Source organism: Chiloscyllium punctatum, chromosome 8, assembly GCF_047496795.1.
Source record: "Chiloscyllium punctatum isolate Juve2018m chromosome 8, sChiPun1.3, whole genome shotgun sequence".
Taxonomy (NCBI): domain Eukaryota; kingdom Metazoa; phylum Chordata; class Chondrichthyes; order Orectolobiformes; family Hemiscylliidae; genus Chiloscyllium; species Chiloscyllium punctatum.
The window spans coordinates 79,628,273-79,653,183 of NC_092746.1; the positions used below are offsets into that span (position 1 = coordinate 79,628,273).

At 43.1% G+C, this 24,911-nt stretch overlaps 2 protein-coding genes across 3 annotated transcripts in view; both read left to right on the forward strand.

Moving 5' to 3' along the window:
- stam (signal transducing adaptor molecule (SH3 domain and ITAM motif) 1) overlaps positions 1 to 9,986 on the forward strand; it is a 71,048-nt gene extending 61,062 nt beyond the window's left edge. The window contains exons 11-14 of one of the 2 annotated variants that reach the window (XM_072575905.1): positions 620 to 674; positions 1,551 to 1,704; positions 2,899 to 3,074; positions 6,223 to 9,986. In XM_072575905.1, coding sequence (XP_072432006.1) covers positions 620 to 674; positions 1,551 to 1,704; positions 2,899 to 3,074; positions 6,223 to 6,433 — 596 coding nt within the window. In that variant the 3' untranslated portion in view covers positions 6,434 to 9,986. The remainder of the gene's footprint in view (positions 1 to 619; positions 675 to 1,550; positions 1,705 to 2,898; positions 3,075 to 6,222) is intronic. The other variant, XM_072575906.1, reaches the window with a different exon arrangement.
- An 11,905-nt stretch (positions 9,987 to 21,891) lies between these two features.
- LOC140480281 (ribonuclease HI-like) lies at positions 21,892 to 22,344 on the forward strand. Its single transcript, XM_072574988.1, has one exon. It carries the CDS (start codon positions 21,892 to 21,894, stop codon positions 22,342 to 22,344), a length of 453 nt encoding a protein of 150 aa, XP_072431089.1.
- The last annotated feature ends 2,567 nt before the right edge of the window (positions 22,345 to 24,911 follow it).

Genomic DNA, 24,911 nt, shown 5'->3' on the forward strand with positions numbered 1-24,911 from the left:
GGCAGTTCAGAGGAGGTTCACCAGATTGATTTCAGGGATGAAAGAGCTGTTGTATGAGGAGTGATTGAATTGTTTAGGCTTGAGAAGAATGGGGTGGGGCATCTGATTTTGGGGTATACAAAACTCTATAGGGGACTGATGAGGTGGATGTTGAATAGATGCTACCTCTTGTGGGACAGTCTCAAACAAGAGGGTTTGGAGTGAGGAGGTCATTTCAAAACTGAGATGAGAATTTATTTCTCTTGGAGGGTTTTGAGACTCTGGACCTTACTGTCTCAGACTGCAGTGGAGGCAGAATCAATCAACATATTCAAGAAAGAAATAGATATGTTTCTGATGAAAAGCAGGATAAAGGACCATGGGGAGCAGGCAGGAGACTGGAGTTGAGATCAGGATAAATTCAGCCATGATTACATTAAATGGAGAAGCAGGCTTGAAGGGCTGAATTGTCTACTCCTGCTCCTAATCTCTATGTTCCTATTTATTATCATCTAATCCAATTAGTTTCAAACTTTTTAATTTCTCTGTTTATTCAATGCTGATCTTTTCTTCCCCACCTTATATCACCAGAAGCAAGTTTAGAAAACTATATATTTCTCCATTTCTTAAACTTTCCCAGGTATCTGTCACCAAATGGGACCACTCATAGATCAGAAGTTAGAAGAAATTGACAGGTAAAAATATATGTTTTCAGAGTTTGTTCATTTCTTCATGCCAAGCTGATGCTAGTTTCTATTTTGCACATATCTAATATACATACTCAAAGTTGTGAAGCCATGACTGTGCTACAGCAGAATAACCAGAACAGGGTACAGGAATTTGCTATGAAGCCAGTTCCTCAGAATTTCAGACTTAAAAACTTTCAAACATTAATGTACGGAGAGTTGTGGTAGAGGATTGCTTTTCAGACTGGAGGCCTGTGACCAGCAGTGTGCTGCAAGGATCGGTGCTAGGTCCACTACTTTTTGTCATGTATGCAAATTATTTGAATGTAAACATAGGAGGTATGGTTAACAAGTTTACAGATGACACCAAAATTGGTGTAATAGACATTGAGGAAGGTTATTAAGTGTACAAAGGACTTTATCATTCAGGCTAAAGGGAGAGGCTGAATAGGCTGGGACTTTCTTTCCTGAAGAGGAGACAATACTAGCAAGGTGACCTTAGCGTTTTGCTTTCCAGATCCCCTTCCATTATCACATTTTGGTCCTGGTGGCAGAGAACTACCTAGAGATAAGTCTCCCTAATGGCAGTCAATTAGAAAAGTAGCAACAGAACATTCTGTTCTCAGATGGACCTGTAAGTTATCGCAATGAAGTTGTTTGTCTGGACTTTTACTACCTCTTCTCTGAAGGGTAGCTGTCTGGAGGTTGCCTGGTGCTTGTTTCCTTTTATGTGATGACTGGAAAAGACCAGTCAGAATCTCATTTCACCACCTTCTGTCAGTGGAAGGGAGTTTGAAAGCTCTCAGGCTTACCAAATTTTCATTGTCTGTGCTGCAATCTCCTGGACTACCTTTTTTCTTAAATGCCTGTTTATTGAAATTTTAGGAAACACTCTGAACTATCGGATTTAAACGTGAAAGTAATGGAGGCTCTATCCTTGTATGCTAAGTTGATGAATGATGACCCAATGTATTCCATGTATGCTAAACTCCAGAGCCAACAGTATTACATGCAGCCATCTTCTGTAGCAGTTTCTCAGGTGTGTTCAAAGTTATTTAATGTAACAAAAGAATTAATGTGGCAATGCATTCTTCTTGTTGCTGTGATAAGGATTTTTGACACAATTCTTCCTGAGCACTTAGTTTTCTTTTTAGATTTAAATGAAATATAATTTTTAAATGGCAAATGATGTAATCTGATATCGTGCTTTTACCACACCAACTGTCAGACATTAATATCCAAAGCAATTTGTGGATAAATGCTTCAACAACAGTAATTCTTTTTGTAAGGCAGTTGATGTTATTGAAAGTATTATTTAAACCATCAATATTCTCTCAGCAGAACCTCCTTTCCTCTTTCTATCTTTATTGTTGGTACCTGTAAAGATCACAATACCTGAATCTTTCCCCTCTCACTTCTTCCAAGGAAAACATTCCAGCTGCTTTAGTATCTTCACATCGTGGATCTCTTTATCCCTGGCATAATTCTGAAAAATCTCTATTGCACTCCTTCTAAATTCTTGGTGGCCTTCCTGATGATGTCTGCCCATTACTGGCTACCATACCCAACCGAGGCCCAGCCAGCCATTAGTCATGGTTTAACTTAATTTGCTCATTTCTTCCCCCCCCCCGTCTCTGTTTATAAAGCTAGAAACTAAAATATTCATCATTTTGTGGTAAGGGGTGCTGTTTGATTGTTTACCAGAGCACTGGAAAATGCCCTACTTTTAGAATGGTTCCAGGACAACCATCGCAATGGGCAGGTACAACATTTAGCTGAATATTTTATGTGAAAGACTGCAGCTTATCCAGCATACCTGCAGTACAGCATTGAAGTGAGAGCCTAGATTATTTTCTTAATCCTCATGTAGTCATGAATATAACCACCTGAATAAGGTGAGAGTGCTTCCAACTCCACTAAATTGAAGCATATTTTAGCTACCTTTGTTTGCTCATTTTTGTTTTTGATCCATTCCTTCAGTTTCTATGAGTGATATTTTACCCGGGAGGCATATCTCGTGCCTGTACAACCCTAATGAATCTTGTAACCTAACTGTGCTTGGTTGCCTGAGTCCATTGCTGCTGCAAATACTCAGTGAACAGACTAGAAGTGGTTACTGTTCAGAAGTGTTTTCTGTTACAAAAAAAATGGCTGCTTCTCTTGGTACGTTTGAATACTACAAATGCATTTCAAATTATGTTGCAATTTAATTCTGCTTAAATACTCTGGGTAGGTATATACAGGACAGCCTCCAAGTGGTGCATATGTAATATCTGGAACACCCCAGATGGCTTCAGGCCAGGGATACAGTATTCCATCAGATCAAATTCCATCACTTAGTCAAGCTGGTCTGCCACCAACTGTCAGTTCAGCCCTGTCCAGCCAACAAGCTCCAACATCTTACACCAAGTAAGTAATAATTTATTATGCACCATCTGTACTAACCCATTTCCATCTGATAGCTTTGATATCCATTGCAGAACTGAATGGCTGTGGACCATTTTCAACGACTGCATATGTTAACTGCTAATTTGAAGCCTTGTGCAATAATATGATTATATAATTATTTTCAAAGTTTGTATGTTTTAAGGAAAAGTCTAACTATACCCAATGTCTCAAATTTGTGTGGTCTTGTAATTATTTTTAACTAGAAATAACTGGACCTCAGATCCATTTGTTCAGGTTGTTTGTATATTTCAGATAGAGTGCATTATTAGTCAATAAAAGATCTGTGGATTAATTTCAAAAAGTAAAGTTGAATTTGTTTGAATGCAGCTGATTTTAAATGGCAATGGATGCCAGCAATTAAATTATAAACACAATTAAAATACGAGTGCTTATAACTTAAAGTATACAAATTATTGAAAAACACTTCAGGCACTGAAGCTGGATTGTCAGCATTTTACAATTTATGTAACTAACCTGAGTGAAGGAATCAAAAGTGTGGTTGCTACATTTTCTAAAGATACAAAGGTAGGTAGAAAGATACAAAGGTAGGTGAAGCAGACACGAGGTTACAAAAGGGTATAGACCAGTTAAGTGAGTGAGCAAAGGCCTGGCAGATGTGAGAAAATATGCAATTGTCCATTTTGGTTAGAAGGATGAAAAGAGGCATGTCTGAATGGTCAGAGATTGTAGAACTCTATGTAGAGGGATATATAGTGTTGTGCATGAATTGTTCTTCATTGTGAAAAGTGCTAAGTACAAAAGCAGGGGTATTTGTACATGAAACACAGAAAGTTAGCACACAGGTGCAGCAGATAGGAAAGTTAATGGCATGTTAGCCCTTATTTCAAAGGCCTTGGATTATCGGAGTAGGGAAGTCTTAATAATAACTGTACATGGCGCTGTTGAGGCAAAATTTGGAACACTGACCAGTTTGGTCCCTTTACTTAAGAAAATATATTATTTCTTTGGACGAATTCAGAGAAGTTTCACCAGAATGGTCCCTGGTATTGAAAGATTTCTTATGAGTAAAGATTAAACAGGTTGGGACTACACTTAGTGAAATTTAGAAGCATTGGAGGTGATCTCACTTAAACATATGGGATTCTTGAGGGGCTTGATGGGGTAAATGCTGAGAAGATGTATCCCCTCATGGGAGAGTCTAGGACCAGAGGGCATAAGATTGATGGCAGCATCTGGAAGAGCATCGGAAGTGGTGCAGTTGGTATGAGACTAGGCCTACGCCTCCTGCTCAGACTTGGCAATTGTGGGAGTGGCGGCGATGCTGGAGATTGGCCGGGCTGTCTGTAATGGGCCTATGTCAAGCAGACTCTATTGCAATAGAATCTTTTATCCAGTGTTTCAAGATGGTGCTGGAGCATGATGACATTTTACGTCATACATTCAAAGAAATGCTCTTTACTATTTTTATATACATGTGACAATAAATGTAAAACTAAATAATTTCAGAATCAAGATGAGGTGAGAATGAATTTTTTCTGAGGATTGAACGTCTTTGGAACACTTCACCACAGGGCGCAATAAGGGCGGCGTACTCATGTATATTGAAGGCTGAGATAGATTCTTGAGCAGTAGGTAAATCAAGGCTTACAGGAAAAAGGCAGGAAAGTGGATGTCATCACTGCCATGATCCTGTTGAATGGCAGAGCAGGTCGAAGGGTCGGCCATAGGGCGGTGGGGTTGTTAGCTGCGTGTATCCCAGAGATGTTCCCTGAAACTCTGCGTGAGTTGGCATTGACCACACCCGGTACCTTCCCTTGCTGCAGCACGGGGTGTAAAACCTGTCCCCCTCTCCCCAACCTCCATTGAAGGCCCCAAAGAATCTTTTTACATCCGACAGAGATTTTCCTGCATGTCCACCCACCTCATCTACTGTGTCCATTGCTCTCGATGTGGTCTCCTCTACGTCAGGGAGACAGGACACCAACTCGTGGAGAATTTCAGGGTACATCTCTGGGACACGGGCACCAAACAACCTCAACTTTCCCTCCCACTCCACCAAGGACATGCAAGTCTTGGGCCTCCTCCACTGCCAAACCAAAGCCACCCGGCAACTGGAAGAGGAACGCCTCAACACACGACCCTCCAAACAACATGACATCGACTTCACCAGTTTCCAAATCTCCACCCCTCTCCTATCCCAGATTCAACCTTCCAACTCAGCACTGCCCTCTTGAACTGTCCCACCTGTCCATCTTCCTTTTCACCTATCTGCCCTATCCTCCCCACTAACCTATCACAATCACCCTTACTTGTATTCAACAATCGCTTTCCCAGCTAACTCCCCTCCAGCCCCCTTTGCCCCCACCCCCACATTCCTGTGGAAGGACTTATGCCTGAAACGTTGATTCTCCTGCTCCTCAGATGCTACTTGACCTGCTGTGCTTTACCTGCACCACATTATTTGACTCTGATGTTATATTGCCTCAAGAAATGAAGAAAATTCTACTTAACAGTTAAATTCTTAACAGTTTTACTATTTCAGTAATTGATCGATTGCATTTTCTTCGCCAAATTGCTTGAGTTCTGTATCTTCAAGTGCATGATTATACATTTCTGGAGCGTTTATTTTTCTTGTGAATTCCTGTAATGTTTTGTGCACTATTTTGCTTCTTTCAATAAAGTGGTGAGCAGTCTTATATAGTAAATGAAACAACAACATAGGAATAGCATTAAATTCTACATGCCTACTGTTACATTCCTTTATGTATTTAGTTATTTATTTGGTCAAAAATCAACTCCGAACCTATCAAAGTGGCTTTTAAGATTGGGAGCAGGTAGAGGAAATTGTGGGCACTGTGTCATATCCTATCATTTAAGGACTTTTGTGGTACAGTGGTAGTACCCCTACCTCTGAGCCAGGAGACCTGGGTTTCAAGTCACATCTCTCCCAGAGGTGTGTCATAATATCTCTGAATAAGTTGATATTTGCACATATCCTGTCACTGAGTAACAGTTGAAACTTCAGTTGTGGAGTCATGCCTTTTCATAAAGTAACTGTTTTGGCTATTTACTATGTAAAATAAAACGCGAGAATTATAATGTGTTGCAAAAGCAGGCAATCAAATGAATTTCTTTGTTTCTTTTTTAGTGCAGTGGACAGTACTGTGACTGCAAATACATACCTAACGCAAGCACCTGTCTGCAGTCAACCTGCCCTTTCAAATGTTGATATGTCTAGTTACCAGAATACTGGCCTAAATGGACAGCAGATGCCAAACTACAGTGTTGCCTCAGCGAGCCATGGCCAACAGTCCACCAATCAGCAACAATCTCCTTACTCACAGAAAGCACTTCTATAGGAAATGTGATCTCTCTCTCTCTTATCCATCTTATCCTTGACATCGGTTAGGAACAAATAGGTAGTAGTGCAATTTACAGGAATTGAAAAGTCATTAATTTGAGCAAACTGCACCGAACTTTTTTTTTAAAAACAGAACCACCTTGTGCTGAAGGAATATGAATGGTAACCTACCCCAATCAAATGTTATGTTCTCACAATGACTGCAGCTATTTATGATGAACATGATTTCCTGTTTTGTAGGAAAATGTGGGACTGGTTGTTAGTTTTGTGTACATGCATTAGATAATTGCATTCGTGCTAAATTTGATAGCTTTGAGTAAATGTGTGAACATAAACTGTTGCAGGTGGTTTAGAAATTAATTCATGGTGGTTTTAAATTTAGATTATCAAATTTTTGTAGTAATTTTAAGTTATGTATGTATGTTATAAAATTTTGCTTTTTCCCTATGATGTGAAGAATGAAACCTATGTAGTCTCATTTTGCACTTTGTCAAAAGTGACCCCCAAATGCCTGAGGTGATCTTTCTCCTTTGGACCAGAGCAACTGCCCCAGTAAATAAGCTGTTGGATTGCTTTATGCATTAATTTTACTGCCTTTTCATCCCAGTAAGTCCACTTTAGTGTTTAAAATAGAAACTTTACTGCTAGCAGTATTTTTTTTAAAAAATCTTTATATGCAGTATACATTTTTAAATTTCTCAGTGGAAGGCTAGGAGACCTATTTATGAGCCACTTTGCAACTATATGCAACTTAAAGTTCAGCAATATCCTTCTGATTTCCTCATGCTGTTATTTCCTCAGGGTTCAGGCAGCCAATTGCTATTGTGATTAGGAAATATTTAGTTTCTAGAAGGAAGAAACTATTCTACTCCAAGGTAAAATGAATGTGATGAAGTCCAAAATGAAAACTGGAATGGCAATATACAGCTGCTGGGGCATAAACCTCTTGTCAGACATATAATTTCTCTGGTAGTATGATGTGGTGCATGAAATTTCTTTTAACATATCGCTTGATATTTTACCGCCCAACTTTAAAATCCCAGCTTTGATGCAAAAGCTGCTGTTGATTCCTGGTCATAATTGGAATAAACTATGTGGAATTAAAAATTTGAATCGAGATTGAGATCTGATAGCTTCTGCAATTATGGTTGAAAAAGTTTAGAGTACAATTCGAGAACTTATTAAAATTTATATGGTGTTATTTATGTTCTGTCTTTTTCTTGACTAACTGTCTGATAATTGTATTAAAAGAGTTTGAGTACTATGGCTATGAAGACGTGTGGCAAATTTTTCCATGGTCTTCAGAAGTCAACAATTTTATGCTCAAATGGTGGCTAAGTGTATGTTCACTTAACTACACAATTCTGAACACATCGTCCAATTAGTGTTCAGAGACCGGGCATATATCGAAGTTGACGGACCATTAGCAAACCCCCCCCGAACTACGAATGAGCAGCAGGATGCTGCATTGCTTCAGCAAGGGAAGAAAATGGAGAATCCATTTATATTTAAATGTAAAATAAAGGTCTTTGCAGCCAGTCCACTCACCAAAATGCAAATATAACTTCTATAGGGTGGCCTGTGATTGCTGCTGAGCGCAGGCAAACATGAAGAGAACATATCTGAAATCCTCATCTCCCCTGCCAATCAACTGCTGAGTACTGTATCCAGGTAATGGCATGTTCACCATTCTCTGTGGTGACTTGGAGACCAGCTGGAAAGTTCTCCTCTGCTGCTATTACTTGCACACTCAGCAGACCTTTGACAACTAGTCTTGCTACAGACTGAACTTGGCCAGTTTCAGTTTGTAGGCAGGCAGCCTTGCAGCACCCATCCCAAATCCTGCCTTGAAGAAAATGTCTCCAGGCGGGTTATGGAACTAGGGAACAGTATGAAGGCCAGTGGCACACAACTCCACACCTTTCCAGGTCTGCTCCCACCCCCGCTGGGATGGCAGCAGCACATTAAAAAATTCATTTAAAAATTGAAGATCGGTTTCATTTACAGTCTTCACTAGGAGTATTGTTTTAGTATTCAGTGCATTAGTGGACTTGCTGGGTAATTTGGAGCAGGATATTCAGACTTGTGTGTTGCGATCTTCTTTTTAAACCATGTTTGGAAACTTTTTTTTAAACAAAAGGTAGTTGTTTGTCGTAGTCTTTGACGCTAGAGTTTCTCTCCTTTTTAAGGCACTAGCTTCATGAAAAAAGTACTTGATGAGATGTTGTTTCGGAAGGAACCAAACCAGTGCAGTTTAGCAAGAATATTGCAGTCAAGTGACTCAGTAATTTCATCTCCAACATTATTATTCATTCTGTTTGCAGGTGATTTTGGAAAGATGGTGGTGTTCAAGCTTACATGAAAATGGCACTCCTTTGATTTAGTACTTTAAACTGGAGGTGTGATATTTGCAGATGTTTGTTGTATTTAAGCTTTTTAAATGTCTTAAAATAAATATTTTGTTAGGTTTTCTAATGTTCAAAATGATCACATTGTTTGCTCACTCCAATGCCATACAATGTCCAATGTAATTTAGTTGGAAATGTGTATTGATTAATGTGCAGATTAACAGATGTAAACATTACGATTTTTTTCTCTAAATGCACACTAATGGTCCATAATTCTACAAATTCAGTTGAATGTTTATTTAACACTAATCAGAGAACACTACAATGCTAATTAATTTGTGCTCTGTTGCCCATGTGTACAAATTATTTTGGAGGGGAGTTATAAGAAAATAAGCAAAGATCCACATATTAAATGTGAAAACACTTGTGCTAAAGAATGCTGAAGTACGTTTCAACAAAATTTTACAAATTTGAATTTAAGAATAAGATGTAAAATGACTAGATCTTGTGTTAGTATTAACTTTGACTTGTTAGCTTTTAAATAACTCGTTAACAGAACGGCTGAATGCGAAAATTCTAAGACCATGTCATACCATTTCTTATTCTACTGCATGTCCTGAGTTTAAAAGAAAAGAGGAAAAAAATGTCGATTATCTTCATTGGGAGATAATTTCACAGTTGACCTGTGATCAACCAACAATAGTTTAAATAAATATTGAAACTCAACCTACATAATGGTGTCAATTAATTTAAATTTGTATATAGGTCACTACTCTGTAATGTGGACTTAAGTAGAAATATCGACAAAATAGTTTTGCGCTTCCTTGGAAAAAACTCTGGCTTTATGGTCTTTTTTTGAAAGTTTTACTTTGTATCATAACTGAGTAAACTATCTTGAGTATACCACCTTTTGTGAATCAGATGATCAAGTAGTCAGTTCAATCCTATGTGCATTTGAACAGATGAATGCAGTTTGTTTCTTTGATATTTTTAACTTTTTATTGAAATTCAATAAGTAAGGAGGGATATTGTGAAACTTGAAAGGGTTCAGAAAAGATTTACAAGGATGTTGCCAGGGTTGTAAGGTCTGAGCTGTATGGAGAGGCTGAATAGGCTGGGGCTGTTTTCCCTGGAATGTCAGAGGCAAAGGGGTGACCTTATAGAGGTTTATAACATCATGAGGGGCATGGATAGGGTAAATTTCCCTGGGTTCGGGGAGTCCAGAACTAGAGGGCAGAGGTTTTGGGGTGGAGGGGGGTGGGGGGGGGGGGGGGGTGGGGGGTGGTGGGATGCTGTTTTTAAAAGGGACTAAAGGGAGAACTTTTTCACACACATTGTGGTAAATGTATGGTACGAGCTGCCAGAGGAAGTGGTGGAGGCTGGTACAATTACAACAATTAAAAGGCATCTGGGTAGGTATATGAATAGGAAGGCTTTAGAGGGATATGGAGCAAGTGCTGGCAAATGGGACTAGATTAGGATAGCTGGTGGGCATGGACGAGTTGGACTGGCTTTCTATAAGAAGGCAACAGGTGGTGGTTGATGGAACATATTCAGCCTGGAGTCCAGTACTAGTGGTGTGCCACAATGATCTGTTTTGAGACCATTGCTGTTTGTCATTTTTATAAACGACTTGGACACAAGTGAAAGTGGATGGGTTGTAAGTTTGCAGATGACACTAAAGTCCGTGGAGTGGTGGACAGTGTGAAAGAATGTTGCAGGGGGACCTGGATAAACTGCAGAATTGGGCTGAATGGTGGCAAATGGAGTGTAATGCAGATAAATGTAAGGTGATTTATTTTGGAAAGGATAACAGGAAGGCAGAATACTGGGTGAGTGGAAAGATTCTTTGTAGTGTGGATGTGCAGAGGGATCTTGGTGTCCATGTACATGATTCCTGAAAGTTGCCATCCAGGTTGATAATGCTATTAAGAAGGCATACATTGTGTTAGGTTTTATTGGTAGAGGGATTGAGTTCCAGAGTTGTGATGTCATACTGCAACTGTACAAAACGCTAGTGCGGCCTCACCTGGAGTACTGTGTGCAGTTCTGGTCGTCCCATTACAGGAAAGATGTGGAAGCATTGGCAAAGGTGCAGAAGAGATTTACCAGGATGTTGTCTGGTCTGAAGCAAAGGTCTTATGAGGAAAGGCTGAGGGACCTGGATCTGTTCTCATCGGAGCGACGAAGGACATACAAGATGATAAGAGGATTAGATGGGGTGGACAGTGAAAGTTTTTTTAAGAACATCTGCTTGTATGAGGGGGCATTGCTGCAAATTGAGGGGTGATAGATTTAAGACAGATGTCAGAGGCAGTTTCTTTATGCAGAGTGGTAAGGGTGTGGAGTGCCCTGCCTGTCAATGTCGTTAACTCAGCCACATTAGGGGCATTTAAACAGTCCTTGGCAAATGGTTAAGCAAATGGATGATGATGGGATAGTGTAGACTGGTGGGCTTAGATTGGTTCACAGGTAGCGCAGCATTGAAGGCCAAAGGGCCTCTTCTGTGCTGATTGTTCTCTGTTCTATGAAGGGTCTGTTTCCATGCTGTACATCTGACTCTGAGTAGAAGTCATACTGAGTAAGTGGATTTGTGGTTCTTAATTTTTGACACTGGTTTGACTATCTTTTTATGCCTAAGCAGGAGTTGTGGATTTTTATTCTTTCATCTTCTATTGACCTTTCTTAATACTTGACATCCAGTCTTTTGGGCCGTTGTTGTATGAACTTCTGTTGGATTTGGTTAGGATATTTCTGTTACCAACCTTTTGCTTATTTAACATGCAATATATAATGAGCAGAAATATCCTCGAAATAAACTTTAAGAAGGCTGAAGATATTATCTTTGTGTTTGTTGCCTGCTCTAATCTATGTTCCCTTGCTGTTTGATGCCAGCTCTGGCTTTGACAACAGTCTGAGATTAATTCATCTGTTCACAGCCTTGATATCACATTTGCAGTTGAGGTGAACTTACAACCTTGTATTTATGCCTTACTAAGACCACTTATTTCCACCTCCATAGCATTGTCCAAATTTACACCAGTCTGAGCTCATCTGTTGCTGAAACCTTCATTATTTGGAGGTGCTGATGTTGGAGTGGGTGTATAAAGTTAAAAATCTCGCAATACCAGGCTATAATCCAACAGGTTTATTTGGAAGCACTAGCTCTCGGAGCACTGCTCCTTCATCAGGTGGTTGTGGAGTATAAGTTCATAAGACACAGAATTCATAGCAAAAGTTTACAGTGTGATGCAACTGACATTACATATTGAAAAAGACCTGGATTGTTAAGTCTCTCCTCTTTTAGAATGATCATCATTGTACATCCCCAATTTTAATTACTCCAGTATAGGTGGCTGTACCTCAGTTTGCCGAAGCTTCAGGTTTTGAAATTCCCTTTCTGCTCATCTACATCTCTCCTTTAAGACACTTGCTCCTTTCTAAAGACTAATTTTGGATCAAAGTTTTGACTGAAATCTCCTTATGATTCTGTACCATGATATTGCCCCCCCTGAAGAATTTTGTATTACTTCATTTTATTAAAGGTGTTAAATAATCATAAATTATTTTCATGAATAATTAGCAAGTCATTTGGTGTTTGACTGCTTATATTAAGCTTGCTTCAACTAATTTGTTAAAAGGTCTGTGGAAGACAGGTTTAAAAATATATGCCAAAATTCCACACTCAATTATTAGCATTTGCACAGAGGCAGAAGTTGTAAATTTGCTTCATGGTGGTCGGTTGGTGATCATTTATTGGTTATGCTAATTGCCTTGGAAAAAGTGGTGATAAACTGACTACTTGAACAGGGGGTGTAGGGGTATCCCCTATCCTGTTAGAAATGGAATTTCAGTATTTTGACTTAGTGACATAATCTCAGAGATATTGTGCAGGTGGAGGCCATTGCTATGAAGTTGAAAGTGTGTACTGTATCTTTTAAGAGAGTGAATGCTGTTTTGCACTGATAGCTTATAAGCACCTGTCATATGACTAGCTAGCAGCCTCAGATTGTACTGGAAAATTGAAAATACGTAACATTTGGCTATGAAATATGAGCTGGTTGCTGTTTTGACAATAATTCGAATTGAACCAATCTGTTTAAATTATGCCCCAGGATACGAAAACCCAGTCAAATTTTGAATTTATTGTTTTGCCACCATCGCACCAATGAGATGATCCGATGTTTGGGGTACAAATAAAGACGGCATTTTGGATGTTAAACAGAGAGTAATTGTCATTGAGAAAGGCTGCCATTCAGAAAAACTCTGTATCAAAAGTACCTTTTTCATATGAAACATCTTTGCAGTAAAAGACAGAAGATGACCCAGGGAGATCATCAGCCAAAAGAAGACAGACACCAGAGGCAATAGCCACTATATGTGGTTTTGAAATTAAGTTGATATCATTTTCACATGGGTTTTTATTGGAACAGCATATTGTTATAGAGTTGGAGGCAGATAACAAGCAGTTCAGAGAAGGGGGGCTTAGAGTTGTGAATACTTGTTTAATGTTCACTTTTAGAGTTAAGGAATAAATTTGATAGTATTTTCTTTAAATAGTGCAATTTGGGAGTTCTCTGTTACTCATATTTTAACAGATTATAAGGCAAGGTGAGCTCCTCTGGATGGTTGGTTTAATTAGCAGAAGGGTTCTCCACCGTGTCATAACAACATTTGACCGACTGTGATTGTACCAGCTTTTGAAATTTGCATCAATGCTGTGGTGTTGATGTTCCTTTAACAAGGTTGTGCTTGTGTTTTTTTTCTCGGAGGGGTAGTAATTACAGAGAATCTGGGAGGTCTAGGTTTGAAGGGTTTTAGGGCCAATTTGATTATAGCTAACAGATACAGTCTTAGCCAATGGGTTTTCAAGTTTAATTTAAAACACATGTACAACGAAAGGGGAGCGGCCAGTGCTCCCAGCTCAACCTTTCTCTGGTTTGGTTTTAGCAAGCAGTCAGTTGTGAAGCTTCTGGAACCAACAAAGCAGATCCCCACTGATCCTCCCTCTCTCTTATAAGACACTTTGTTTTTACCTTTTCTTTTGCAAATGGGTTTTTATGGGGATTGTAGTAAGTAGTTGGAACAGCATCATTAAGTTTGGATAATCTATTGGGTTTTGGATAGGTTGTTATTCTACATTCTGTTCTCTTTTTGTTTGTTTCATTTGGTAGTTTTGCAAATAAATTCTGTTGTTTAAAACTAAATGGTTGGCCCAGCTGCATCTCTTCTGGAATATCCACTTTACACCTGCTTAAAACAACTAGCCAAGTTAGGGTCAGGGCTATTTCCTTGAAATATTTTGATGGGATAAGGCCTAGTCCATAACAATACCTACTACCAATCCTTTGCATATCGTGCAGTCTTTACTGGGATTGTACCATAAATCCTCCAATAGTCAGCAGGAAATTGAGAAGCAAATTTGCAAAGAAATCTCTAAAAATAATAGGGTGGTAATGGTAGGGAATTTTTACTTTCCAAACATATACTGGGGTTGCCATAGTGTTAAGGGCTTGAATGGAGAGGAATTTGTGTGTACAAAATAAGTTTCAGGTTCAGTATCTACGAGAGAAGGAGCAAAACTTGACTTTTCTCAGGAAATAAGGCAGGACAGGTGACTGGGGTTTCAGTAGGGGAGCATTTTGATGCCAGTAATCATAATTCTATTAGTTTTAAAATAGTGATGGAACATGATAGACCGATCTAAAAGTTTAAGTTCTAAATTTTGACAGTATTAGCCAAGAACTTTCAAAAGTTGATTGGGAGTGGGTATTTTCAGGTTAAAAAAATGCTGGGAAGTGGGAAGCCTTCAAAATGAAATAGAGTCCAGAGACAGTATCTTCCTGTTTGGGTGAAGGGCAAGGCTGGTAGATGCAGGGAATGCTGGATGCCCATGGAAATGGAGGTTCTGGTCAAGAAAAAGGCCTATGTCAGTTATAGACAGGGATTGAGTTAATCCCTAGAAGAGTATGAAAGCAGTAGGAGTACACTTAAGAGGGAAATCAGGAGGGTGAGATAACTTTGGCAAATACAGTTAAGGAGAATCCAAAGGGATTCTACAAATACATTCGGTGGGGCGGGGATGCTGGAGTGATCCTCAAGTAATTTGTATCAGTGTTTACTGTGGAGAAAGGTATTGAAGCTAGAGAACTTGGGGAAGTAAATAACGATATCTTGAAAATAGTAATATTACAGAGGAGGAGGTGCTGGACATCCTAAACTGCATGCAAGTTGATAAATTCCTGGGGTCTGGTGTACCCTGGAGCTCTGGGAAGCTTGAGAAGTGATTGCTGGGCCATTTGCTGAGATAAAGTAAAAACAATGACTGCAGATGCTGAAAACCAAATACTGGATTAGTGGTGCTGGAAGAGCACAGCAGTTCAGGCAGCATCCAACGAGCAGCGAAATCGACGTTTCGGGCAAAAGCCCTTCATCAGGAATAAAGGCAGTGAGCCTGAAGCGTGGAGAGATAAGCTAGAGGAGGGTGGGGGTGGGGAGAGAGTAGCATAGAGTACAATGGGTGAGTGGGGGAGGAGATGAAGGTGATAGGTCAAGGAGGAGAGGGTGGAGTGGATAGGTGGAAAAGAAGATAGGCAGGTCGGACAAGTCAAGGAGACAGTAACTGAGCTGGAAGTTTGAAACTAGGATGAGGTGGGGGAAGGGGAAATGAGGAAGCTGTTGAAGTCCACATTGATGCCCTGGGGTTGAAGTGTTCCGAGGCGGAAGATGAGGCGTTCTTCCTCCAGGCGTCTGGTGGTGAGGGAGCGGCGGTGAAGGAGGCCCAGGATACAATAAATGATATTGGTCGATGTGCAGGTGAAACTTTGATGGATGTGGAAGGCTCCTTTAGGGCCTTGGATAGAGGTGAGGGAGGAGATGTGGGCACAGGTTTTACAGTTCCTGCGGTGGCAGGGGAAAGTGCCAGAATGGGAGGGTGGGTCGTAGGGGTGTATGGACCTGACCAGGTAGTCACGGAGGGAACGGTCTTTGCGGAAGGCGGAAAGGGATGGGGAGGGAAATATATCCCTGGTGGTGGGGTCTTTTTGGAGGTGGCGGAAATGTCGGTGGATGATTTGGTTGATGCGAAGGTTTGTAGGGTGGAAGGCGAGCACCAGGGGCGTTCTGTCCTTGTTACAGTTGGAGGGGTGGGGTCTGAGGGCGGAGGTGCGGGATGTGGACGAGATGCGTTGGAGGGCATCTTTAACCACGTGGGAAGGGAAATTGCGGTCTGTAAAGAAGGAGGCCATCTGGTGTGTCTTATGGTGGAACTGGTCCTCCTGGGAGCAGATACGGCGGAGGCGGAGAAATTGGGAATACGGGATGGCATTTTTGCAAGAGATAGGGTGGGAAGAGGTGTAATCCAGGTAGCTATGGGAGTCAGTGGGTTTGTAAAAAATGTCAGTGTCAAGTCAGTCGTCACTAATGGAGATGGAGAGGTCCAGTAAGGGGAGCGAGGTGTCAGAGATGGTCCAGGTAAATTTAAGGTCGGGGTGGAATGTGTTGGTGAAGTTGATGAATTGCTCAACCTCCTCGCGGGAGCACGAGGTGGCGCCAATGCAGTCATCAATGTAGCGGAGGAAGAGGTGGGGAGTGGTGCCGGTGTAATTACGGAAGATCAGTCAGTGGAAGGGTACTGTTGGGGACGTCTGGAGAGGAAAAAACGGAGGGCTTGGAGGCCCTGGTCATGGCGAATGGAGGTGTAGAGGGATTGGATATCCATGGTGAAGATAAGGCGTTGGGGGCCGGGGAAACGGAAATCTTGGAGGAGGTGGAGGGCGTGGGTGGTGTCTCGAACGTATGTGGGGAGTTCCTGGACTGGGGGGGGGGGGGGGAGGGTTGTCAAGGTAGGTAGAAATGAGTTCGGTGGGGCAGGAGCATGCTGAGACAATGGGTCGGCCAGGGTGGTCAGGCTTGTGGATCTTGGGAAGGAGGTAGAACCGGGCAGTGCGGGGTTCCCGGACTATGAGGTTGGAAGCTGTGGATGGGAGATCTCCTGAGGTGATGAGGTTCTGTATGGTCTGGGAGATGATGGTTTGGTGATGGGGGGGGTGGGGTCATGGTCGAGGGAGCAGTAGGAAGAGGTGTCCTCGAGTTGGCATTTGGCTTCAGCGGTGTAGAGGTCAGTGCGCCAGACTACCACTGTGCCCCCTTTATCTGCTGGCTTGATGGTGAGGTTGGGATTGGAGCAGAGGGATTGGAGGGCTGCGGATTGGAGCAGAGGGTTCACACATCAATGAATTTAATACACGCCGTGATGTCGAACAATTAATACACGCCGTGATGCCTCCGAGCTTACTTTCACAATCAGGACTCCCGCCCACCTTCCGAGTACCCCTTTGCCCACCTCCAACACACTGCATCCACCTGGACACCCCGCGCTGGCCTATTACCTGCCCTCGACCTCTTCATTTCCAACTGCCGCCGGGACATTAACCGCCTCAACCTGTCGTACCCCTCCCCCACTCCAACCTCTCACCCTCACAACGTGCAGCCCTCCAATCCCTCTGTTTACAATAAACAAACTACGTTACAGAGACAATAACCTCATCACTGACCTACTATATTACAAAATGTATAGAAGTATATTGACATGTGCTCCAGGTTGAGAGAAGTCTTGCAGTTGACCACTGTGCTGTTGGTAACTTTCTCTCCCCAGAGCTCCGGGATTTCCTTGTCTAATAAACTCTATTGTTGAACCCCGATTCTGACTCCGAGGCTAGTGATTTTCCCCACAACAATTGGTGTAGCGAGCAGGGTTCTTATTACTGGTGCCCTGGTCAAACGCCACGATTGGGGAGCTGGGGTAAGAACCCATTTGTACCTGCAAATGGAAAGAGTCAGACCCGGCCAAAGACACAGTTTAAAAGGTATACCGATTGTAATGTCTAACTTGCTGCAGTACGGAGTTAAAAAATTTTAAGTGCATATCAGTGGAGAATGTGTTAACTGTATTAACTACTGTATGAACCTGCTGCTTGTGTTGAAACAGTCAGAGGACAAGGTAATGCCTGTTTCAACCCTGCCCTAAAATGGTTGTTAAGATGGGCAGTCCCGCCAATGCAAAGGTTGGGATTTCAAGTGAGAATTGAGGTGCCAAGGCTACTTGGAGTTGTGAAGTACCAGTGACAAAGTCAGGTAACATTGGACTCTGTAAGGGCCAACAACGCAGAGTTCAGTTAAAGTTTCAGTTAAAAGTCGGGTGCTGTTTGTACATGTAATTTCCAATAGGGTGAGGAAAAGGAGCTGATCACTCTGACCAAGAGCCAAACCTCAGTGGAATGCACGTTACCAAGGTGGAGAGCATGAACACTGAGTAACTGTGATACCCTATCTATAGTAGAACGACAGCTTGAATAGTGGTGGTGGTTGGGAGGGTAAAGAGTCTCACCAGCAGAGCATAACTGGGCTAGAGGTAGGTTTCTGGGCCTATCGGGAGACGTGGCTGGGAGGATAGAGGAGTCCTGGTAGAGAGCACACCTTACTGAGCCAGCATTCCCAGCTGGTAGGTACTGACTAGTGTTGGCTGGGAGGGTAGAGAAATTCCACCAGCACACCTTGCTCGCAGCTGCTACGGCCGTACGGACGGTGCTGGGACAGTATTATTGGCCGGGGGTAGCAAAGTTCCCATTGGTTAGGAACACTTTACTGTTGGTGGTATCCGCAGGTACACAATCTGCTAAATGGCAGATCAAAGTTTTAATGGGGATACTGCAGGTTCCTTTATTGAGAAATACAAGGCAGACAGACAAGGGTTGACACACCAAATGAAGAAAAGTGGTTGTGATCCATCCCAGACATTAGCACAACAGAGAGATGGGATAGATAAACAGAAATGGAATAAAACTGAAAAGATAGGGGTAATGTTAGTGTACCTAATTGAACAAGTGAGTGCCTCCACAGGTAGGTGGAGAAAGGGCCAAGAACAAATTGAGGAACTGGAGGACAGGATAACGGAGTTAGAACACAAACAGTAAAAGAGGAAAAAGATTGACTCTCTTCCCTCCTACGAAAGTGTCCAGTAGGGATCAACTGCTCCCTCTGTTGGAAGAACCTTGCAAGAGTATAACAGTGCCCGTTACCAGAGAAGGGACAGAATCACAACCCAAAGCAAATTATAAACTATTCACCCCAGGGGGAGGCAGCAGATTATTTATCCCTGGGCAAATTACAGCCCTGGAGTGCCAGCACCCGGTTCTGGGAAGAGCTGGATAGTATATGGGTAGGGCACCAACTACACCTGAGGGACATACACCACCAATCTGGGCAACTTGCCCAGCAACCAAGTGGAGACAGGTAACTGACAGACCTGATGCCATAGCAGCCTGACACTTTAGGGGAGGATGGTGGACACATGCTGTCACCCTTGTAGCTGCCCAACAAGCCCCCTTCTCCCATTTTAAAGAAGAAACCCAGAGGGTGCAAGGAAATGTGCCCATAAACTGGAGCAAGATCACAACCACTAAGCAACTTAAAGGGGAAGGAGCCTCTGACTATGGAGAATAATTATTTAGAGTCTACCAGGGATGCTTAGGGCAAGCAAACCCAGATCGGCATTCATCCAAACTTCTAAAGATGGGCTGTCTCTTCCCACCAAGCCATCCTGACAATGGGAGTAATAATGTCCCAGGATTATGATGACCTCGTCGAATGGGCTAGCGGGGTGCAGGATTCCTGCTGTCCTGACTCAGACCTTGAAGCAATTAGGATATCATCTACATATTGGAGGGCAGTGCTACCCTCTGTAAATCTACTCTCTTCAGAATGTCACTCATCACCCTGTGAAAAATAGTGGGATTGTTGTGGAACACTGTCACGGGTGAGTCCACATGTACAACCTGTCCCTTACTGTAAAAGCAGATTTGTTCTAGGACTCCGAGTGTAACGGGATAGACCAGAAACCGTTGGCTCTGTATAAAGCAGTAAAAACCTTGTGCTCGGGGGCCATCCCTTTTAAAGTGGTGGAGGGGTCTGCCACAAAGGGGTGCAGCAAAGGCAAGACCTGACAAAGCAGCCTACTGGAGTGGAGGCGAGAGCAGAATAAAACAATCCTGCCACAACTGTGGCCGACAGGGACACTTTGCCAGAGAATGTGGGATCCCATGAGCAGGGGATAGACCAGGGAACAATGTAAAATGCTGCAGTCACTGCAAAAGAACAGGGCACATCGAAGCAGTGTTCTGGGAAAAGCATGGGGTACCCCCAAACACCACCCGGAGCACCGTGAAACCACAGGAGTCCTGAGATCAGCAGAGCTGACAACCAGCTGCCTCCATTTGTGAGTGTAAGGGAGGGAGGAGAATTTACATGCCTGCAGTAATAGGAGTGAGGAAATGTGAAATGCTAGTAGACACAGAAGTGGCTGCATCCATCACAAACTTACCCTTACCCCACACAAATAAAATGATGCACGTAACTGGGGTAGGAGGGGACAAAACATCAGCTTACCTAAGCGAAACTATCCTTGTAGAAATAAACAATAGATATATCCCCGTGCAATTCTACGTAGGCCAAAATAATGAGATCACCATAATGGGCAATGATCTCATGAGAGAATATAATGTTCTAATTGATGGTGCAAAAGATAAATTGATTTGACCCAGACAGGACTATCAGAAGACTGAGATTGGGAAAATTATAAATCACCTTGAAACTATTAAAAGTGTTTACAGTTACCAGTAGGGACTGGAACCTCGAAAAGGGGGGATTCGGAGCCATCTGCACCTCTGCCCCAGAGCATGGGCAGAAACAGTGTTAGATACAGGTCTAGTTAACATAGATGCCATAAGGGTTCCCGGACCGGAGCATAAGCCCTACCAGCAATACCCAATAAAACCCAAAGTAGCAAAAGCTGTTGTGGAGATAGTGCAAGGACTAGTGAGACAGGGAATCCTGAAAGCAACCACAAGTACAACTAATTCCTTGACATGGCCAGTAATAAAGCCTGAGGGGAGCTACAGGCTCACTATTGATTATACAGGACTAAATAAGGGCGCCCCAAATTGCACCCCATTGTAGCAGACCCCTCCGCCATTTTAAACGGCTTGGCCCCCGAACACAAGAGTTTTACTGGTTTAGACATTGCCAACGGTTTCTGGTCTATCCCGTTACACTTGGAGTCCCAGAACAAATTTACTTTTACAGTAAGGGACAGGCTGTATACATGGACTTGCCTGCCACAGGGGTTCCACAACAGACCCACTATTTTTCACAGGGTAATGAGCGACATCCTAAAGAAAGTAGATTTACCAGAGGGTAGCACTGCCCTCCAATATGTAGATGATATCCTAATTGCCTCAAGGTCCGAGTCAGGACAGCTGGAAGCTTTATGTCCTGTATTGTAGGAATTGGCAACTGCAGGGTTAAAAGATGAGCCCCACAAAGGCACAGATTGGCAAAACACAAGTCTTATACCCGGGTCACCTTACATCCCAGGGACTCAAAGAAATGCCTAACGATTGCAAGAAGGCAATCCAACAGTTGCCACGACCTGCCACTGTCAGGGGGGTCAGGAAGGTCTTGGGGCTATTCAACTACAGTCAGAGCTTTATATCCGAGTTCGCAAAATTGGCTGAACTGCTCCAAACATTAATTAAAGTAGGCAATCCTGCCTTGGAACCTGTAACCTGGGCCAGAACAGGAGGAGGCATACAGTCAGCTTAAAACTCGACTCATATCATCCCCCGGGCTAGGGCTGCCAGATCCCAGCATGCATTTTCACATCCACTGTCATAGTGAGGGAGGATTTTACTCTGCGGTGGCCACCCAATACCACGGTAGCAGGAGAAGGCCCATAGGATATACTCAACTACAGAAGGGTCAGTAGTCATCAGGCTGCCCAGGTACATAGTAGCCTTTGACTGTGCCATTAGGGTTAGCAAGTAGTAATAGTAATGACAGGGAATGTCATCCTCCACACTAAACACACCCAAGTAGAGAGGCTAAACACCGGGAAACTGAGGGCCGTCTCCAATGTGAGAAGGGCAAAGTGGGAGGCAGTTCTTTTGCCCCCAAATTGGTCCATGGTAATAGGGATGTGGGAGAAAACCCAGCTGAGGGAATTCTGGATACAGGGAACCGCACAGCTGTGGGGATATAGATGGGGATGAGGATGGGGGCGAGTAAAAGATACCCCCCTGGACATATCCAAGGAGATCCTCTTCATGGACAGGTCATGAAAATGAGTAGCAGGGTCGCCCCCGAACAGGATGTGTTAAATGATAAGTTAGAAACTGCTATGTCCAAAAGGATTGATAGAAGCCTGACCGCACAAGTAGCAGAACTGGTAGCATTCACCAAAGCAGTGGAACCAACAAAAGGAAAAACTGTGAATATATATGCAGACAGTCAATATGTCTCCTGTGTAGTCCATGACTACATGGTGGCATGGGGTAGAAGTGGGTTCACCACTGCGGGAGGAGCCCCTATCAGAATTCAACCACTATTGTGTGCCAGTGAACAGCCAAAGGAGGCTTCAGTAACAAAAATAAAAGTCCATCAAAAGGAGCCATTAAAGGAGAGCCCAAATTGGCAAAAATTCAAAGGAAACCAGGCAGCAGACTGAGCAGCTCAGAAAGCCCTCGAACAAGAGGCCATTGATGAGGTTGCAATAGCCACGATTGAATTCATGAAAGGCGCTAACCAAATTCAGCAGCTACTGGAAGACACCCAGCAGGAAGAGAGAGAGCAATGGAAACTGCAGGGGGCATTTAAAGAGGAGGATGGTGTCGGGGAGGTGAGCTGACAAGGGGTAGCACTGGCGTGAGTACAGAACTCATTGCTTGAACTGCACCATGGGCTCTCCCATACAGGTCGAGAGGCCATGATAGCAAGCTTAGGGAGAGTGTGGTGGTGAAAGGGAATGAGAAGAGATGTGGCCAAGTACTGCCGCAGATGCAATGTCTGTGCACAACATAACCCAGGGAGACCCATTAAAGTTAGGATGGGACACCAGCCCAGACCTAGGGGACCCTGGGAACACCTTCAGGTGGATTTTACAGGGCCACTACCACCCTCCCTTGGGAAACGTACTGCCTGGTCATCATAGACCACCCGGTGGGTAGAAGCATTCCCGACCAAAAGCTGCACTGCGACCACTGGAGCCAGAATATTAGTGGAGGAGATAATCCCTAGGTGGAGCAGGGGAGGGTGGGGAGGAGGGGGGGGTACCCCTCTAGATCGACTCTGACCAAGAGACACATTTTACAGGCAAGGTAATGAAGACTGTCTGCCAATTACTTGGCATTAGACAAAAAATTCACATCCCCATCACCCCATAGCTCAGGCATGATAGAGACAATGAATAGAATGCTCAAAGATATGCAAACCTCAGGCAGAACATGGGCTGAAGTGCTGCCAGCCATACTGATGAGATTAAGAGCCACCACGAATCAGGCAATTGAGCTAACACCACATGAATTAATGACCAGGCAAGCAATGCAATTTCCAGAGACAATAATCACAGGTAGCACCGATGTGGGTCCACTGAAAGACAAAATTCAGCAAGTATGTTGTAGAATTGAGCGCCCAAGGGATTCAGAAATCGCAATTGATAATTAGGACAAAAAGGATAAAAGAGGGGAACTCAAAGTCTTCCCTGAGGTCCCAGCAGCAGAAAGCCATATCCTAGTGTGAGCACTGCCTGACAAACCAGGCTTTGCCCCAAAATGGAATGAGCCATACGACGTGATAATAAGTGGGGACACCTGTGCCTGTATAGATATTAAAGGAAAAGGCACGTGGAAGCACTGAACCCAACTAAAACCATTTAAAGAATCCTGTGACCAAACTAATGTCATTGACCATTCCCCAGGTGCAGACAGGAATGGCGGACAAGACAGTCATCGCGGGGAGGGGGTACCAAAAACACAACAGAACAAACCACACAGACGCACGACAGCACCTCCTGCCAAAAGCAATGACTTTGACTGATAACTTTATTTTAACTGCAAAATGTATATATCTGTATGTACTTCACTGTGTTTAACTGTCGCGACTGTTGGGAGCATGACAGGATTTGAAATGCCGTCTGACTATCTTAGGCAATAGTACCTCAAAAGCTCTGGAAGCAATTAATACAGAGCTGGCTGAACTCAGACTCTACACACAGTAGACACGTTATGTGGTGGATTATCAATTAGCACAGCAAGGGGGAGTTTGTACAATTATTGGTGAGAATTATTGATGCCTCATATAACATTACAGAAGCTATCAAGAATATCCGAGACCAGCTAGGTAATTTTCATCAGGGAGCCACAATTACAGACAGCTGGCTAAATTGGGGACCCTATTTGACACATGGGATAGCTCTCCTCATTGCACTCATGCTGGTATACGGTGTGGGCTGTAGATGTTTAAATCTCTGCTGTAAGGCACTACTAACAAGAACTGTACCAGCAGCGAGTGTCATCACGGAAGAGCCCCCCCCCCCCCAATGAAATTGGCATTCCATGATACCCCTCAGGAGGAGGAGCTCCTAGAGATGACCTACCTCTACATGTAAATTAGGGGTCTGCGGGAGATCACTGAAGTTGTCTTCTTGACCACAAAGGGAGGAGTGAAGTGGGAGATGGCACGAGGCAAGGTGACACTAGACACACTGACACACCAGATGGCCGCTGAGCCATTAGTTGGCCACTTGACACACAAGATGGCCACCGGACCACTGTATGGAGAGAGACAACAGAGCAAATACACCAATTGCCTGGGGCCACCAGAATGCCAGCTCAATGCACTCAACCTGGTCGATTAGTTTAATGTGGGGAGAGAATACACATGAGTAGCGTACACTGCCCGCAGAAGTGTCTGGGTCGAGCCAACACTTTTGATATGGACTCAATACAAAGTGGTAATAACCAGAGCTGCAGCAATCGTTCTTCTCAGGAAGAGCGATTAGCGCCCATTACTACAGCAATGGACTTCCATGCAGACATTGTAGCGTACAATGACTGCACCAAAACTACCAACGATTCTGCAATGTTTACAATAAACAAACTATGTTACAGAGACAATAGCCTCATCACTGACCTATTATATTATAAAATGTATAAAAGTGTCTTGACGTGCTCCAGGTTGAGAGGAGAATTGCAGCTGCCCACTGTGCTGTGGTGTCTTTCTCTCTCCAGAGCTCTG